This window comes from Aptenodytes forsteri, unplaced genomic scaffold (genome assembly GCF_000699145.1).
Source record: "Aptenodytes forsteri isolate BGI_AS27 unplaced genomic scaffold, ASM69914v1 Scaffold119, whole genome shotgun sequence".
Classification (NCBI taxonomy): Eukaryota; Metazoa; Chordata; class Aves; order Sphenisciformes; family Spheniscidae; genus Aptenodytes; species Aptenodytes forsteri.
Window position 1 is genome coordinate 8,969,765 of NW_008796165.1, and position 19,422 is coordinate 8,989,186.

At 36.9% G+C, this 19,422-nt stretch overlaps 1 protein-coding gene across 1 annotated transcript in view; it reads left to right on the forward strand.

Moving 5' to 3' along the window:
- Nucleotides 1-115: 115 nt before the first annotated feature.
- LOC103905633 (protein zyg-11 homolog B) overlaps nt 116-19,422 on the forward strand; it is a 23,814-nt gene continuing 4,507 nt past the window's right edge. Inside the window, exons 1-13 of the mRNA XM_009287377.2 lie at nt 116-245; nt 5,432-5,597; nt 8,070-8,824; nt 11,456-11,596; nt 12,844-13,020; nt 13,188-13,252; nt 13,891-13,990; nt 14,072-14,122; nt 14,771-14,932; nt 15,041-15,088; nt 15,722-15,919; nt 16,013-16,065; nt 16,707-16,804. Coding sequence (XP_009285652.1) covers nt 243-245; nt 5,432-5,597; nt 8,070-8,824; nt 11,456-11,596; nt 12,844-13,020; nt 13,188-13,252; nt 13,891-13,990; nt 14,072-14,122; nt 14,771-14,932; nt 15,041-15,088; nt 15,722-15,919; nt 16,013-16,065; nt 16,707-16,804 — 2,017 coding nt within the window. The 5' untranslated portion in view covers nt 116-242. The remainder of the gene's footprint in view (nt 246-5,431; nt 5,598-8,069; nt 8,825-11,455; nt 11,597-12,843; nt 13,021-13,187; nt 13,253-13,890; nt 13,991-14,071; nt 14,123-14,770; nt 14,933-15,040; nt 15,089-15,721; nt 15,920-16,012; nt 16,066-16,706; nt 16,805-19,422) is intronic.

The window sequence follows — 19,422 nt, forward strand, 5'->3', positions numbered from 1 at the left end:
CGGCGGTGCGGCCGGCTTCCCGCCGCAAAGGATCGGGGGGGCAGCCCGGCGGGCCGAGCTTCTCGGCCGGCCGGCGTGAAGGGCAGGACAGGACAGCCGTGTCTGCCTTCTCCAGCTCCTGCCTCCCCCCCAGTCTGGGTGCAGTCCAACTCTCAAACAGTACTTTCCCCTCTGGGGCTTGCTTTGTCCAGGGACTGTCTGGAAAAAGCCGTGCCACCGAAAGCACGGGTTTTGTGGTATGCATGGTACGTGGGCCTTGCTGATCTGTGTGATGTGTAGTAGCGTGCTCTTACAGCAGTGAGCTGGCCAAAACTGGCGATGGAGAAACACAGCCTTTCTCTGTTGAAGACAGGCCTCAGAGCAGAGCATATGGGTGCTGTTTTGATTGTTCCTCTGAGAGATGAGTGTGCATATTTGCTTTTAAAGGACTAGCAGGGACTTCCTGGGTTACCTAGTCTCATCCCTTGTTAGTAAAAGTATAATTTCATTTAATCCCCTAATAAGTTTTTGATCTTTATTTTAAAAGTAGGTACCTTTTGCGCCTGCTGTTCTATTCAGTGGACTAGGGTAGAACTTGTTTGTTTTGGAGCTATGTACTGACACCTGAATTTATGGCAAAATTCTAATTCATGGCATTTCTATGCACCTTTGTTGCTGTGCTGGCACTGTGCTTCACCTTAATAGCTTATTTCCTTCTATAGTTTTTATTCACTATGCTGTATTTATAGGGGGCATTCGTATCTTGCCTTTTGATCTGCTAGGCTAAGAAAAGCTGGTTTTGTTTCCTACTCCCAACATGCTTTTTTTTCTAGTAGCTGCTATGTTCAAACTGAAATGGTGCAGGTATCTCAACATAAATAGCCCCATGAGATCTCCAAGTGGCTTGAAAATGACATAATACTTCCTTATTTTTGCTTGATGCTTCTCCTTATACCTTCTTTGGCTGCCTCACGTTGTTTTCTTGTGGTTAAACAAACCATTCAGGTTCTTCTCTCCAGTCATTTCTAATTGATGAACTCATACCTGACCTTCTTGATATTAATCTTGAAATACGTGGCCTTACTATGTACTTTTACTGTGGCACAGACCTCTCGTGATCTCTGCCAACTCTGTATCACTAGCAACTTTAATCAGTATGTTCCCACTTGTGCCAGAATAGTTAATATTAAATTTGAGTTTTGAGCATAATCCTTCCTTGAGTCTGGTTAATGAATTGCCTACTTCTGTTTCATTCAATTTAATTTAAGTAAGATAATCATAAAGCTTTCTTCATAACATAAATCACAGAACTGTTTATTTTTCACTGCCTTTCCCTTTCTTTATTAGTACTCAGAAGAATTTTGATGACTGTTACTTGAGTTGCTATTTCTTGATTGTTTTAAGAATGTTCATTTTAAGAAAGTAAGTAAAGTGTTGGGGCTGTGGAGAGGTGGAAAACAGTGAGAAACATGGTATGTCCAAGATCAAAGATTAACGCTCTAAATTACCTCTTATTTCCTGCTAACTTTTTGAAAGAGAAAGCAGCCATGATTTGAGAAGTCCCTTATCCTGTACCCCATCTCCTTCTTTGAGATTTCAAAGAGAAAAAAGCAGATGGACCTGGCATACAGAGCCCTTACACATTTGGGTTTTGTCATACTGAGTCTGCAATTGGGCATAAAAATTGGGGAGCACATCATAGAAGTGGTTCTGTTGGAGCTGAAATTGGTATTTGTCTTAGAATCACAGAATATCTCAAGTTGGAAGAGACCCATAAGGATCATCAAGTCCAACTCCTTCCAATGTTTTATACTGGTTTATTGGGGGGGGGGGGAACTACCTATGGAAAAAAAAGATGAGATTTAACGAGTCTGAGACACAAAGTCAGAAAGAACTGAATCTTTCAGGCTGAAGTTGGTAGGATCACAACACCTATAGTGAAAAAGGCCCACACAGCAGTGGAATTTACTTCTTGTGCAGAGTTAGATTGCAATTACTGATGGAAAACATCAGTTAAACCTGTCTCTTTTTTAGTTATTGTTGTATAAGCAGGTGGTTGCGTGGTGATGCTTCCCCAAAGGAACAGGATTTTGTTTTTATACTCACACTCAGCCAGTTAATCTAGGCATAATGTTGGGCTTAAGTTTCTCTAACTTATTCCAGGTACTTTAAGATGTCCCCCTAAGGTCTTTTTTCTTTTTAACTGCATTTTGAAAAACAGGGTAAATATATTCTAGCAATATTTAAAGTTGATTCAAGGAATTTTTAAAAGAAAATGTGGAGGATAGTGTTCTTTGTGAGAACCTTTCCAACTACGCTAGTGTATGAGCTGTAAGCTGAACTGGGTAACACCATATTGAAGTTCGTATTGCATTTCAGTCCACTGGTGTATTGGATTACTGTTAGATGCCAGTAGCCATGCAGTTTAATCCCCCCTCACCCCTCCTGGACACTTTTTTGTTTGCCTTGGTTATATTAAGCACTTACAAAATTATCTTTTTTTTTTTTAAAGAATTAATTGAAATAAGTCTTGAAAAGCCCATCTAAATGAAATTATTCTATTTTTTTTACTATTCCATAAGGTAGTTGATTTTAGATGTGTCAGATTACTCTTATTAATATGTGTTTTAATATGTGACTTGCTTCATAAAATGCATAATGCTGTGTTTTGTGGATTTTTTTTTTATATTTATTTTCTGGCCACTGAATTAATTTGATAGAATGAAAGAAACCGTGAGGTTACATGGAAGTATCAGGTAGTTAAGATGGCTATGAAGTCAAATATACATAATAAAAGTTCTAGTCAAATATTGCTGAATGATCTTTAGTAAATAAATAAAAAAACCCCCCTGTGTTGTGGTTGACACACATTTACAGGGTCTCGCTAGTATTAGAACCAGAAAGTGAAATGAGCTGAAAACAAATGCCAGGTTTGTTTTCAAGTTGACGTTCAAAAGCATAGCTAGAGAAAGGAACCACTTAAATCCTAACCTTGTAAGAGCTTAAATACAACTGAAGACTTTTACTATGAGGTCTTTAACTGGGCAATATTCTCCACAAGTAAAGAGGAGTTGAGAAAAGGAATGCTGCTGGCTCACACGAAAGGTTTACAGGCTGCATTCAAGCTGTTCTATTTCAGTAGCAGACAGTCTAGGAAATTGTTTTTATGATGTTTGTCAAGGGATTTTATTATGTATAGATAAAAATGTTTTGCCTATCTGCCCAGGTTACCTTGGGAGCCTTCGTTAGGTGTGTTTCGTCAGCTTTTTTGCAGCAAGTTGAAGAAACATTACAAATGTCTCCTAGAACTGGTATAAGTGGAGTTAATAAAAATGATACTGTGGTGTTTGCAAGTGTAATTGATCCCTTCTTGTGGATTTTGTTCCTTTATTGTATGGAGATATCCTGTATAGACTTCTAAAGTGAATATTTTATACAAAAATTAAAACAATATCTCCAAATTATAGATTGGCCAGTTAGAGGTACTGGTTGAAAAAATAGTTTTCTGAATCATATGCTAGCGGCCAATCTGCAAAGTTAAAAATTCTCATTGGAATTTGCTCACTGATATATAAAAGTGTTTTAGCTCTTCTGGCAGAAATTATGGAACAGCGCCAGACGGAATGAAGAGAGCCAGTATTCTGTTTTTGTCATATTTAGGCATCAAATTAGAAGCATAAGATCTAATGGGAGATGAGGATGTCTTTGCTTCAGTGGCAATAATTTTCATGTGCCTTTCAGTAAGGATTCTGATTTTTGTTTGAATCAGCATCTGTAATGTAAGTCCTGGGTGTGTGTATTAATTTCAGGTTAAAAAGAAAATTTTCCCCTTTCCTTCAAAAAATGTACTATTTTAAAATAATTAGTTGTTTTTTCTCTTTAGAAATATTTCAGGCATTGTTGCACATTATAAAGAAACAAAAGACGTTAACAGTTCCGAATTCTGTCTTTCCTTTTCATACCAGCTTAAGATTGGATGCAGCCAAAATTGCTGTTTTCTGGTAACATGAGCAAGTTGCGTCACAAAATTACTCGTTTCTTCAACAATAAAATGTAATAAGCTTTAAAAAAACAAACCAAACAATTAAGCACTTGGTGAAATCGAGTCAAAGGAATTGAAAGTTGCGTGTCAAAAACTGCAGAAAGAGCTTGTATTTGAATAATTTGGAGTCTCTGGTTCCCAAACCTGCACTTAAGTCTTCAGGAGCTCTTAAACTGCAGTCTCTCGTTGTCAATACATGATTCATTAAAGACAAGCTCCATTCCATCTTTGCCCCAACATGGTACCTCCCAGTCTTCAAATATATGCACCTTATTTTAGAAGACTTATTTCTGTCATTTTCTTTATATTTCTTCTATATAATCTTTTATATATTTCTGTACTTCTGTGATGAGCATATTAGGCAAATGAGGCAACAGAAGAGAAGTTAAATGAACTAGGAAAGGTGAAATTATCCAGAACTTTCAGTATAAAAGGCAAGCTACAATTTTTGCTACAGATGAGATCTGGGAACAGTTGATGCTGTTATTTTCAAAATTGTCTGGGGGAGTATGTACCAGTCACTCGGCCTTCTTTTGTGTAGTGCTGGGGATGATTCACAGTGCTGCGAGTCATTCTTTATGTTGATTAATCTGTGTGACTGAAAACAGTAGGCTATTATTAGACATTGAATAAAAAAACCTTTGAGATTTTCATATATCAATGTACAATCTCAAACTGAAGGAAAAGTTCAAGTTCATATTCTGCCTTGTCCTTTGTACCCAGGGTTCTACTGTAGATGATTCCAGGTGCTTAGCATAAAAAGGAGGAAATTGGTATCTATAATCAGAAGGAATACTGTACTAGTTGTTACTTTAATTCCAAATTTCATGCAGCAATATAATAGTTCTTTTTGAGTTTCCTTTTTTGATCTGAAGCTCTAGCTGTCCATTTCAGTATCAAAAATTGCTCTGAACAACATTTGAAATGTATCTACATTTCTCATGTAGGTTGGTAGTAGACTTCAAATGTGGGTTGACCTAAATGAAAGATTAAAATAGTTTAAATCAAGAAGCAAAATTTGATTTAAATCTTCTTTCAGTCTGTCTTGATTGATTAATTCCCAGTAGACTTCATAAATTCAAATAATCGTACCAGCAATTACTTTTCTTTCTCTGAACGCAGGCAGGGCTCAAGCATAACAGACCAGACTGGATGTGGTTCTGGGGGTGGCTGGGGGAGGAGGCTGCCCATCAGTTTGGCCAGTTGTTTATTGTGTGACCTGACTTACACATTTGTGTGGCTCTAAGGGGGACGTCTCCTTTTGTCGTATTTGCCTGCTCCAATGAGAATTAGACTAACAAAAAAGAATGATTTGCCTAAAACCAATATTACAGAGGAATGGAAGATTCATAGACAGAGAGAATGATTTGACTAAATCTCCTTTGTTTCATTATGTTTTGCCTATGACAGGAGGAAGCGTCTCCTTATTCTTTACTTGATATTTGTTTGAATTTCCTGACTGCCAACCTAGAGAAGTTTTGCACAGAAAGGCAAGATGGAACACTATGCCTGCAGGAGCCAGGAATGTTTCCTCAAGAAGTGGCTGATCGATTGCTGCAGACAGTGGCATTTCATGGTAAAAACAATTATTTGTTGGTCATCAGTGAAAATATTTTACTGGACTGTGACACTGCAGTTCTGGTGTATTTTCTAGTAGAATCTGCTGTTGTAGCTGTTAAAACTGTGTTCCTTAATCTCTTAATAGAGAGTTTCTGTTACTTTGGTTTTTCCACAGCTTCAGCTGAATGTTGCGTTGCCATATAGATAGTTCTAAATAGAAGGTCCTTTGTCTTGGGTTTATGATTTTAATTTAATGTTCTTCTAATTGAATATTCTTTAATAGATCTTCTTTCAATCACTTTTAAAAAAGATTTGATTCTACTACTTTTAGCACCACTCAAATATTTCAGTATCTCCTGTAAAGCAATCAATTGAATTTTCTTTACTGTGTGTCCTTGTGATTAAACTAGGAAATAATCTTGTGATTTTCATTAAAACAGTTTCTCATCTCTTTCGGCACTTTTGTTGAAGTGGAATTATTTGCTCAAAAGCAGTCAGTTTCAAGAGTAGAATAAACATCTGTAAAAACCACACTGTGTGGTGTTCTTATGTTTTAGGTACTGGCCTGTCATGTTCTCTGTCAGCACATCTTTGAGGAGGGGGCTTCCCTCTCCTTTCCTTGCTTTAAGCATTACGAAGGAAAATGTTGTGTCAATAAAAGCTTCTTAGCATGAAAAGAGTGAATGTATAGATTACCCTAGAGAAGAGGCAGGAGACCCATTCCTGGAGATCCTGGAGACTTCTATTTAGAGATGAGACATTACCCTAGAAAAATTACTTTAAACAGACCGAGCACCCTATCCTATAGGTGCAGATTTGATTGGTCTTATTGTGCAAATACTGGTGTTCTAGTTTTTTCAAGTTGTTCTAGTCAGATATAACAGAAGGAATGGTCCTAAAAAAACCCAAACCACAAACCCAAAAAACCTCTTCATCTTCAACATACATTACTTTCTGATAAGTAATTATTTAGAGTGGTCCTAAGAAATCAGACTCACGGAAACTGAATTATCAGAAACTTATTACCAGTGCTAGTGGTGATGAAGGCAGTTCCAGACACTGAAACATCACAAACACTGTGTCAGAGTGCAGGATGTCAAAAAAGTGCATGCCAGGTAAACAGGGTGTGGCTAAGGTAGGCCAGTGAGAAAGCCTACCTTGATTCTTAAATGAAAAGATTAGCAAAAATTAAGACGTAATTTAACAATACTTTAACCAAATTATAATTATTTATCACATTTAATTTTTCTGCTGGGTACGAATTGTTTCACCCCATATTTTTGCTTTCTCTGCAAAAGAGGAATGCCCCGACTACTTGGTCAGCAATGCCTAAACGGTTTGCTCTTTAGAAAGCTCTGCAAATCTTAATATTAATTTGACTTTGTCACAGAGGCAATTACTAGCTCATGACTTAAATCCAAACTGTAGTGGCAATGATGTTTTTATTCAAATATATTGCATTTTCAGTTTCTTCTCTGTGTTCAGTATGCTTGAAGATAAGCAATAAAAAACGGGAGTGTTGACTTTTATAACCCTCTAGAGTGAAACTAGAAGGACATGTTCTTCCTACTCCTTTTGTGTGCATGCTTGTGCAACTATACCCTTCTCATGGCTTTCTATAAAGCAGTAATCCTTCTGTTGATAAGATACAAATGTGAAAACTCAGTGTTTTCAATACATTTTGGATTATCCTGTGCATGGAACTAAATTTATTATTTCAGTTAAGATGTTGCCAGTATGCTGCAAGAGAAGACTACTTATGCAGTCTTCTTGCTACAGAGCAAAAAGATAATAATCTCAAACAAGATTGTTGCATTTCCTTTTTTCATTGCTGTCTTTCACTCCTTCCCACTCTCTCCTTGTACTCCTCTTTCTCCTCTTTGAATCACTTTTTAGGTTTCTTTCTCACATTCAGCTTGTTTCTGAGCAATGCTCCTACCTTCTTCATGAGGGATATATAGAAGAACTTAATTAGCTTAGCTTAGTGTATTGATCTTACTTATGAATTCAATCAAATGCTAAATTATTCAATGGAATTAAAGCAAGATGAGAACTGGTCATTAATTGCTGCTACTATCATGAGATTAATGGAACTGTGACCAGGGAAGAATAACTTTCAGAAATTTTGAAATTCTGTTTTAAACACATTTCTAGCTAGTTAGAAAATACAGGCAGCAGTCTGAATGTTTTTGAATCATATCCACATTTTATTTACTGCATGTTGAATGTTCTGAAACAAACAGGTAATGTGTATATATGACATCTTAATTTATCTGTCCTATTCTTAAACCTGGCATTTTCCGAAAGTGAGATCGTAATCTTAAAAGTGGAATCTCAAATATAAAATTTTGGGATCATGGCATAATGATCCAAGACAAACTACTTCGCAATTAATTTTCTTTGTTAACGCTTTGTACCCTTTGGGTTCTTAAAATAAAAGTGGTGTTCTATAACATTGGAGCCAAACACTAATGCTGTTTTCCAACAGGGCTTCTGAATGATGGAACTGTGGGCATCTTCCGAGGCAACCAGATGCGTTTGAAACGAGCTTGTATCCGGAAAGCGAAAATCTCTGCTGTGGCTTTCCGGAAAGCATTCTGCCATCATAAGCTGGTAGAACTTGATGCTACTGGGGTGAATGCTGATATAACAATCACAGACATTATAAGTGGACTTGGCAGCAATAAATGGATCCAACAAAATCTGCAATGCCTTGTGCTGAACTCACTAACTCTTTCTTTGGAAGACCCATACGAGAGGTGCTTCAGTCAGTTGTCTGGGCTTCGTGCATTGAGTATTACCAATGTTCTGTTCTACAATGAGGACTTGGCAGATGTTGCTTCACTTCCTAGGTTAGAAAGTCTGGATATATCGAACACCTCTGTTACTGACATAACAGCACTCCTCACCTGCAAAGACCGACTCAAGTCTTTGACCATGCACCACCTGAAATGCTTGAAAATGACCACAACCCAGATTCTGGATGTTATAAGAGAACTAAAATACCTGAATCACCTTGATATTTCAGATGACAAACAGTTCACATCAGACATAGCACTTCGTTTGCTGGAACAGAAAGATATCTTGCCTAACCTTGTGTCTTTGGACATTTCTGGAAGAAAACATGTTACGGATAAAGCTGTAGAAGCTTTTATTCAGCAACGTCCCACAATGCAGTTTGTAGGACTGCTAGCTACTGATGCCGGCTACTCAGAATTCCTAACAGGAGAAGGAAACCTAAAGGTTAAGCGGGGGAATTAATTTTACTGAAAAATTACAATGTGCAGGAAAAATAGAACTAATCATTTGTAACAAATGTATGTAGGTGTTTCAGAAGGAGGCTGTATGGTTTTTTTTTTAACTGTTAATTGTAATTACTGACTTTATGTCAAATTCCTACTTAATTCTGGCACAGAAACTGCTAAATTTACATAATACTATTGTAAGAAGCATCTATCTCCTGTGCCTTTTCAGTGAGCCTTAGATCCTGATTTAACATAACGGATCTGAGAGAACTGAACTTTGTCTAGTCTGAAGTCATTTACTGGAAAAATATTCTCTGGATTCCAGCACAGTATCTAGCATAAGGCAGCAATATGTAAGAGGTGGAGGTACAATTTGCATAAGCTGAGCAGTTCATGATGAACACAGCAGATACAATAAAACTTAATAACTGAGCTGCTGTTGTACTCCATCACCACTTCTATTTCCTATTACAATATTTCTACCTACCTTGAAAGGTCTTTTGGTGATAAACATGAAAGAAGCAATTACTTAGGACAAAAAACTTCCTCTTGAACAAATCCTAAATTACTCAGCCCCTTAGGATGAGATTGATGAAGTGCATCTATTTATCTTTTAGTGCCAGGCAACAAGACGTTGTTCCCTGTTCTGTAGAATATACATGCACTTACTGGAGAATGAGCCTATCCTGTCCCTGATATGAAGGGGTCAGAATTAAAGAAGAAAAAGAGATTTTAGACATGTCGATGTCAGTGGTATATAATCTCTGATTCTGAGTTGTGTTTTCTACTGTGCCATGAGGATGATGGAAACTGCAGGGGGAGTGAGGAAGAGTTTGCATAATGTGTCCATAGTTTAGTCTGTCTCCTGTGCAAGTTGAGTTTTGCACTTCAATTTTAAAATTCGGAATGCTCTTGTTATAAGCAAGTGAGGTAACACAGCTACACAATTTTATCCCCCCCCCTGAACTTTTGACAGTTGTTAATGGCTGAGTCTCTTGAGTACTTAGTTGTCACAGCTGATAGCGATGTGTATGAATGTTGAAATGCATTGTTGGAGAAAGCAAGTTCCTGTTTGGTGATGTATGGCATCAGGAAATTATACCTCATGTTTGGTATAAAATAATTCAATATAATCCTTGCTATTTAGAATACATGCTTCATACAAGTGACTGTGCTATGAAAAGGTAGGAAGGAAGAAGGTTTTAATAATGTGAAAATCATGATGGACTTGTAGCCGTATAGTTAGCAAAAAGCAGTTTGCATTTCTTTCTTGTTTCTTTTTTTAAGGCATAGTTGTCAAGAAGAGACTGTAGGCAGTGATTGGGTCCCTCCCCCCCTTTTTTTTTTTTGGTGACCTGAAATTCATTAGTGACTATACTGAAATACTCAGCTGCTTGGTCTAGATACTGCTAAAGAATAAACAGGACACAGCACTCATGGAGACAGCAGAAGTAAAATATTACTGTCTTTACAGCAGTCCTGTGAAATTTAATTATAGAAAATTCTTGAAAGATTGAAGGCAGACATTATAGTTGAGAACATGAAGCCAAGTGGAAATTCTTCATATAGTGTATAATTGGCCGCAAAACATGTCAGTAAATATGATTGCCCTGTTCTAGTCAGTAGAGAATACAAAACAAAATCCAAGATGGTATCAGTTCTCTCAAGGCTGTAATATATTCCTGATCTAGCAAGTTTCAAAAAATTTGGCTCTGTACAATAGAGAATGCACAGAATGTGACACTTCAATCTATGAACATTTGCTTTCCCTTATGTGACACATTAAGTAGAACAAGTTCTGCATGCTTCCCTAAGAATTTAAAAAAACAGTGATTGCAGCAATGATTCATTAAATAGTAGGACTGAGGAACAAACCGTCTACAGCTATACAACTTACAGTTATAAAGTAGATAAAATATAGTTAAATGGAAAATATAGCAGATTGGAAGGTGGAAAAAATTTGCAGCTAGTTGCTGATTTAATATTCTGAACTTAAGCTCGTATTAGTCAACAGCTGATAGCTTCTAATGCAGTCTTTGCTTAAGTTAGCTTGTTTAGTTTTCACATGTATTTAAAGTCTGGTTTTAAGAATTACTTCTTTAGCAGAGAGCAATGGTTAGTTCTTTAATACAGTGCTGGAAAGCTATTACTACAGATAATAGCTTATAGGAAACTTGATGTAGACAAAGAATGGAAATCTTTTCTTATCGCCAGAGCTAGAACCCAGAGCCAAAAAATTACAGCCAGAATACCATCTTCATCAGTTTATCAGCAGCATTTGACAGAGCATTCAGTTACAAGTAGTGCTTTTAGGCATTTGGTGCATCATAAGCAGCTTTTGTTAGTTATGAAGTGCTATTTTTACTTAGCGGTTTCATACAGTTCTGCTTAAAGACATGGCTGAAGCCTAACTTTGGCTTATTTATAATGCAGATTCCTCTTTATGAAGAATATTTGAAGATTGTGTAGTTCTGGATTAATATGGTCAGATAAAGTAATCATTTGCTTACTGAAGGATTTGGCTAAAAATATCGCCCCCTTTGAAACTGCAGCTTTGCGCTTTTTAAGAACAAAATTTTTAAAGTAAAAAGATGACATCTTGAACTAAAGATTACTTCTCTGTTCATAGGTGTCTGGAGAAGCAAATGAAACTCAGATTTCTGAAGCACTGAAGCGTTACAGTGAACGGGCCTTCTTTGTGAGAGAAGCACTCTTTCATTTATTCAGCCTGACGCATGTAATGGAAAAAACAAAGCCTGAAATTTTAAAGGTAAAATAATATAGTTTTGATGATTGTCATGCATTGTTCCTTAAACTGAGCCCATCCCCAAAACCCTGGTATGAATTATTTTATAAGCTTTTACATTTTTTTTGTTGTGATTTTTAAGATTAAAATTTTAATGTCGGATGAAAATTAACAACTATTTCAACAAGTTATGTAGAAGATGCCCTGCAGTGTTTTATGTTAGGTAAAATTGATCTGGACTAATGTATACTATCTAAATCTAGTAGCATCTAAATTAATTTTTTCATGTAATTTTGAATATGATATGAAATTGTCCTTAGATGGTGAATTGTGTCATTAGAACATATCTGTACTGGGTCAAATCAAAGGTCTGTCTAGTCTTATTCCCCAGGTACAACAGTGCCTTCTGCTGATGCTTACAAAGCAGTAATAATAAGGAAGGCATTTAGTGATATTTCTCTCCACTGTCACCTTCCAGTATGATAGCAAGTGAATAAATATTGTTAGTGTTCTATATTGGGCTCTAACTTGGAAAATCCTAGAAACTTCCTTAGAAATCCATTCTAGGCATTGGCTTTCCATGTCTAGAACACCAGGAATGGTTTAGTTTTTACTGTGATCATAAAAAGAGGCATCAGTAGGACAGATTATTTTTGTTTTTCCTATCCTCTTTGAAGTTGAACAAGTGACCTTGATTTTGTTGGCTTCAGTATCAAAAAGACTTTGTCAATCAATAATCAACAAGAAAAATATTTTCTTACTTGAGACCACAATCAACATACGTAGCCAAAAACATAATTCAGGAAGAAGGTGCAAAAAATATATCCTGACCTAGCAGCTTAGGATGTGATCTGAAATGGCTAGTCACCAAACAACAAGCCACTACATAATTACCATTACACTGCAGAAACTCTGTCCTACCTCATTCATCTCTGAAAGGGTTTGGTGATTTTTATCCCAGTGTGGAGAGCAAACCCTGGATCTTTCTAGGAATCTCTTTCATTCCACGCAGCATTTCCTTTGAGAGGCTGCTGCAACCAGTGCAAAAGGACTTGTAGAAATAGAAGTTGTCAGCTTTGAATCACTGAGCAGAAGGAAGTGTTCTTCCCGAGAATTAAAATCACACCAGATGGATTTTTCACTTAAGTAAAAGGGAGGCAGAAATTGGGTGCTGTGAGTCATTGTTGTGGCCTCAAGCAACAGTGGATTGCTCTCGAGGTGTGTGTGCAAACGTGTAACTAACTAATGTAGGCAAAACTCTTGCATTTCAGCTTGTGGTTATTGGAATGAGAAATCACCCCCTGAACTTGCCCGTGCAGTTAGCAGCAAGTGCTTGTGTCTTCAACCTAACCAAGCAAGATTTAGCAGCAGGCATGCCTGTGCGGCTTCTGGCCGATGTTACTCACTTGCTCCTGAAGGCCATGGAACACTTCCCAAATCATCAACAGGTAAAAGATGAAATTTCTTAATTTTCTGTAGGATTCCCTGTCTTGTGGATCTTACAAAAAGTTTCTCCACATCTCATGACCTCATGGAAATATGTTTAATGATTCATAGCAAGAAAGTATTCCGAAATATGTATGTCTCTGAAGTAATTCTTTTTCATTTCTCATAGCTGCAAAAGAATTGCCTTCTTTCACTATGCAGTGACAGAATACTTCAGGATGTTCCATTTAACAGGCAAGTTTTATATGTCAGTTAAAATGAGTTGTAGCATTGCAGAATACTTTTTTGTCTGTTCCTTCAGAAGGTTTGTTTCTGGTCTCAGTTTTGGTCAGTTTAAAGCATTCCAGTGTGCTGAATTTGTCTGGTCTATATTATTTTGGGCCTGTAATTCACGATTGAATATAGGTCTGAAAAAAATCCTTTGGTGTACGGGAATTTTTTTTTTACTTCACCTGGATTAGTGTCTATCACTAATTGTGTGTAACAGAAGTCAGGATTTCTCTGGGGAACTATGGGATTGCTTTTTGCAGAGATTTTTCTACTTAAATGTTTTGCCCAAATGCTTTGAAGTGTGTTGGTCTGATGTTTCAGAAGACTGTGCCAAATTTTTCTTCCTTCTTTGGAAGCAATTCTGTGCACTTTGATACATAATTGGAAGTAAGAGACCCTAAGCAAACAACTCAAAGCTGACTGAGGCTCATGCAATACCTGTAATTTCACTGTGTGTTTCTACTGTTTTTTTTGGTACAAGGCATACTTCTTCCAGTTTATTTTGTCTTGCATGCATTTCTAGCTGGTGTGTTGTCTGTGTACATTTTCTTTTAGTAAGACTTAAGAGACTTCTAAAAACTGAATTTATTTTTAACTTCCAGGTTTGAAGCAGCCAAACTTGTTATGCAGTGGCTGTGTAATCACGAAGATCAAAACATGCAAAGGATGGCTGTAGCCATAATTTCCATTCTTGCTGCAAAGGTATGAAATTTAAGCTTTGAGGTGATAGGATAATATTTCTGAAATCTAAAAAATTGTTGATATGGTTTTGTTTGTTTACAGCTTTCAACAGAGCAAACAGCTCAACTTGGTGCAGAGCTCTTCATTGTTAGGGTAAGTCAGATACTTTCCTGACAGTCAAAAATACCATCCTCTCCAGCTATTCATGCTAACAGTATTCCTTAGATACAAAATAAACATAAGTAGATAGAATTCTAAGAACACATTAACCTGTATTCATTTGAAAGTTCTTTAGAAGAGAAAAGCCTAGAGAATTTGTTAGAGATAATACCAGAGACAGTGACAATGAGACGTATTATCATAGATGAAAAGAAGCCAAAGTGGAAAAACTTGACACAATTAATACAAAGTAAAATAGCAAGACATCTCTTGATTTGAAATCCATTGTATAAGATGAAAGATGCTCAAAAAGAGAATATTTGAAGTAAGTGGTTAGTGCTGTCAGTGTTCACGTGGGGTCCACAGTTCTGTGGATGGCTTTGTGCCGTCTGTAATAGTACTACACATGTAATTATGGTGAAAAGAAAGGAGTTCCTCTAGCAGGTAACCATGTTCAAAGGGGAGGTAAAAAGTTTAATAGCTGTTTTTTATTTTGTATAGTTTGACCCTAAACGTGTAGATCTTTACTCTGCATATAAATGATAGCTATGCATTACCCCAGTTGGTGCAGAAAGAAGCAGAGGAACTACTAATTTTTTGATACGCAATCATAACTGGGATTTTTTGATTGTTTTTTTCCAGCAACTTCTACAAATAGTTAAACAGAAAACAAATCAGAATCTTGTAGATACTACCCTCAAGTTCACATTGAGTGCACTTTGGAACCTCACTGATGAATCTCCAACAACATGTCGGCACTTCATTGAGAATCAAGGGCTAGAACTTTTCATGAGAGTCTTAGAGGTAAAGAATTCAGTTTTGGTGGTGGATTATCAACATAGGTTTGTAATTAACATTGTTTCAATAATAAGCATAAATAGTCACCTATAGTTTTGTTTCTTTTTTCCACAGTCTTTTCCGTCTGAATCATCCATTCAACAGAAAGTTCTTGGACTTCTGGTGAGATGAAAACAAAAAAGCCTTGAGATATATAATTTTAAAAACTGATTTTTTTTTTAACCCCATGTTAATCTGAAAACTTGCCTAATATTTTTACGTTCTTCTTTAATCTTTATAGTGTGCATTATTCATAATTGACATTGTTTTGGACTGTTTTACCAATTCTCCAAAAGCACCAGTTATATTGAAATTGATGGTTACAGTAAACAAAAAGAGCTTTTAAGAAAGAGCAGTGAGTAAGGCTTCAGATGAGTCCAAATACAAAAAGTAGGTTGAAAATCAATGGAATTCAGAATTGTGCACTGCTGAAGTTTGCTGAAATTGAGTGTGTTCAAGAATGTTAAAACTAGCCTTTACTTTAGTGTACTCTGCATGCTAATGGCCTAAAATTATTTATGAGAAAACCTCTTTGTTTTGAGGCAAATTTCTGCATTAGACCAGAAAAGTTTTCAAAAGCAAAAGTAGTGTTTTGGCATCTGGTGGTCACCTGGATGTATGAAGATCTCATTCTGGTGTCTATATGTGTTTACTTACATAATGTAGTTCAAGTTTATGTTTATCTCTCTCATGTCGTATTCTTTCTGTTGATATTTTCTCTTTTCTGTTTTCTCCCCCCGCACCCCTCCCCTCCAGAATAACATAGCTGAAGTTAAAGAACTCCATTCTGAATTAATGTGGAAGGACTTTATAGACCACATCAGTAAATTACTGCACAGTGTGGAGGTGGAAGTTAGCTACTTTGCAGCAGGGATTATTGCTCATTTGATATCTCGAGGAGAGCAGGCCTGGACATTAAGTCGCAGCCAGAGGACATCTCTCCTTGAACAGCTGGTACAGAAATGATGGTGAATTTTATCATACTTTTCTAACATTTTTTCAAAGTTTGTATTTAACAATGAGTGTTCTTGATTCTGTATTTTGCAGCATTCTGCCATTTTGAATTGGCCAACCCCAGAATGTGAGATGGTGGCTTACAGGTAACTATTCTCTTGACTCAGAGTTTGGAAAATAAACTGAACTAGATCTAAAACTTGATCCCAAAGCAGAGTGAGTTACTAGCCAGACATGGTTTTGTCCAGTGGAAGAACACCTATCGGCTTAAAATATACAGCATGTTAATTTTCCCTTTGTGAGCAAAGAAGGTTAGGGACTCCTGTAAAAGAAAAATATAATGTTGTTCTGCCTGCTTTTCTACTAAAGGTATTCAGCTGCATGTCTAAAAGACTCAGACACAAAGATTAACCAGTAAGGTTATATTGGCTAGCACTATGTTAGCACTATCTGTCCTAGATAAAGAAGCTTGAGGCCAAAATGTACAATTAGATAATTACTGTCCATCTAATCCTTATAACTTCCACTGGTTTTACTCCTGTTTTTAAGGAGCAGGAGGCATCCAGATAGTATGGTAAAAGCATACCACATATCCACTATATATGACTTTTGCTAGTAATTGTCTTAAACATTAAAAGACTTGCCTGCTGCATCTAAAACTCTAGTTTATCAAGTGTCTCTCCTAGTTAAACCTGTAGCTGAATGAGTAGACAACATGTGACCTCTGAAGTAATAATACCTAGTAGTAAAGTGAGTTGCTCTTCCTCTCCTTTTTTTTTTTTAATAGGTCTTTCAATCCGTTTTTTCCACTACTTGGCTGTTTCATGACACCTGGTGTCCAGTTATGGGCAGTGTGGGCCATGCAGCATGTCTGCAGCAAAAATCGTATGTATTAAAATAATATTACCCTTAAAATTCTTATTTCTTAGTATATTATTCACTAGCATAAAGTGGGAAAAATAAGAATTCCTAGAGTATTCACTCCAGATCTCTGGAGAAACTACATTTAGGCTTTGACTAAATGGGGCAGGAAAAGAGAGTAATGAAAGTTCTTTATGTCCTCTTTATTTACTGGAATTTTACTGTTAAATGCATAATATTAATTCCAAAATGTGGACATGTGTTAAGATTAACCACATTTTTGGCTTGCACAGGTGTTTTTATTCAGAAATGTAAATATTAATAATGGGCAACAAATTTTTTAAAAATTAAGAACAATGATTGTAGCAGGTAGCTATCTCTTACTATCTGAACAGAAGTTTTAGGTAATCCTTGTCTGTAATCACCTTTTTGCAATAACTTGCTATGACGTGAAGGTCAGTTTCTTAATCTGTCTTTCCAATCTGCAAAATGAGAACACCAATGTCTTGTTTGTAAAATGATTTGAGAGCATGTGATGAAATGTACAAGTGTTGGGAAAGGAAATAAATCCCCTGAGTGTACTTAAATGTAAGACTGGACAAACCTTCCTGCTTTTAATTCCTTTTTCTGGCATAAATTTGTACGATGTGAATGTGTGTATTGTCATTAACTTCTACCAGATATAAAGCAGCTTTCCTCTAAAGTATTAGAAGTATTTTCTGTGCCAGTTTTTTAATCTTCTTGACAGCAGTATATCTATGCTTGTTTATCCCTGTCCTATAAATCACTGTTTCTACAGTGAAAAGACATCTATTTGGGACCAAACAATAACATGGCATAATATATAATTGCACATAAAGTACTGTTTTCCTACTCTTTATAGAGCTTGTAACTGTAATGAGACACTGTTCCCAGGGTACACTGTCCAGAGATCTGTGAGGACTCTTCCCATGTTGAAGAAGGACTGTTCTGACAAAGTTGTTTTACTGGTCAGACTCTCGATAACAGTTTTTGATTAAGACCCTGCAATTCTGTATTAATGAAATTAAAGCAAGCTTTCTCCCCCTCTTTGTGCCTCAGCCCTGTTAACTTAGGTCCTATTTGTTCTATTTATTTTTAGTGTTTATTTTGTGCTGCCCTAACCTCTGGGCTTTCAACATGCCACAGAGGTTTGTATTGACAGTGAGTAACTGCTCTGTAGAATGGAGAGGCTGGAAATAACTTGGATAGCATACTCCTGATTTGAGATCAAGACGGTATTCCTGAAATTTAGTTCTGATAGTAGTTGGTACCAGAAGCTTCTGGACAAAGTTGCAGAGAAATGAAATGTTTGGTAGCAAATGTAATAACCTACTCTAAGGGAAAATGTGTTTAATTCTGAAATACGGAGATTTATTTGCGGGGAGAATCTTAAGCTTTTGGTGCTTGGCACCAAGAAGGCTTTTTGTCCTGGAGAGGAGATGCATTTTATTTTGACGTCCTCTTTTAGATGAGGGTGAAAAGTAGTCTGGAATTAATGGGATTGATTTTTCTTGTTTATTTTTTTTCTCCTTTTGCTGTTTCTCTATATAATATCCACCACAATGAGTTAACTAAAATATTACTAGCACTGCAGTAAATGTGATCCCCAGTGAAATGCTTAATGTCAGCATTTAAACAACTCTGGTGTTGCTTCACCGATACGAATGGTGAAATTGGGCACATCTGAGGTAATGCTCTGTGGATTGCATTACAGTCATCCTGACCTTTTTGTAACAACTTGTGAAGCTTGCATGTTAAGTTAAACATATAGCTCTTTTTATAGCTGGTCCTTGCACGTAGTAACACTGGAGCTGATGTAGGTGCACTTTCAACTTTTTAAAATTGGTAATGAAAGCGGAAAGAAAAGTGTAATTTTATCTCTGAAAAGACATTCATAGCAACTTAGAACTAGTTAAAGGCCACCATCAATAGTATTTGGCAAACTGTTTTCGAAGGAACTAGTTCCCATTCACTCTACAAGCCTGTACAAATTATGTGGTATATCTGATATCACTTTTTGGTAACTGTTCTGTACTGAGGTTTTTGGTAAAGGTGGTATTTTTACCTGGGTATTCACAGATACTGTAGTACTTCTGATTCCCATTTCTTAAAACTTACATATGTGCACTTAAAATGCCTGTAGAGGAGGCAGGAGGAGAGAGAGAATACTGTGCATGTTACAAGGCACTTTCCAGTCAGCTAAGACAGACATGGAAACAGACCTGATTACAATTGTAGTCCTGTCCAAACAACTCTGTTGTTCTGTTGTCACTTGTTAAAGTACAAATGCACTTCTGTAGGCACTCTAGGGAGTGTCCTAAATGCTGCCTGGTCTAGGAGACGAAAGTGGATTTGAATCAGTGTTTACAGTATCTGCTACATTCCTTTATTGGATGCAGGGGGGAACATTGTCACTGAGGATGAGGAAAAGGCTGAGGTACTCAATGCCTTCTTTGCCTCAGTCTTTAACAAGCAGAGCAGTTATCCTCAGGGTACTCAGCCCCCCGAGCTGGAAGACGGGGACGGCGAGCAGGATGAACCCCCCGTAATCCAAGAGGAAGCAGTCAATGACCTGCTATGCCACCTGGACGCTCACAAGTCTATGGGGCCGGATGGGATCC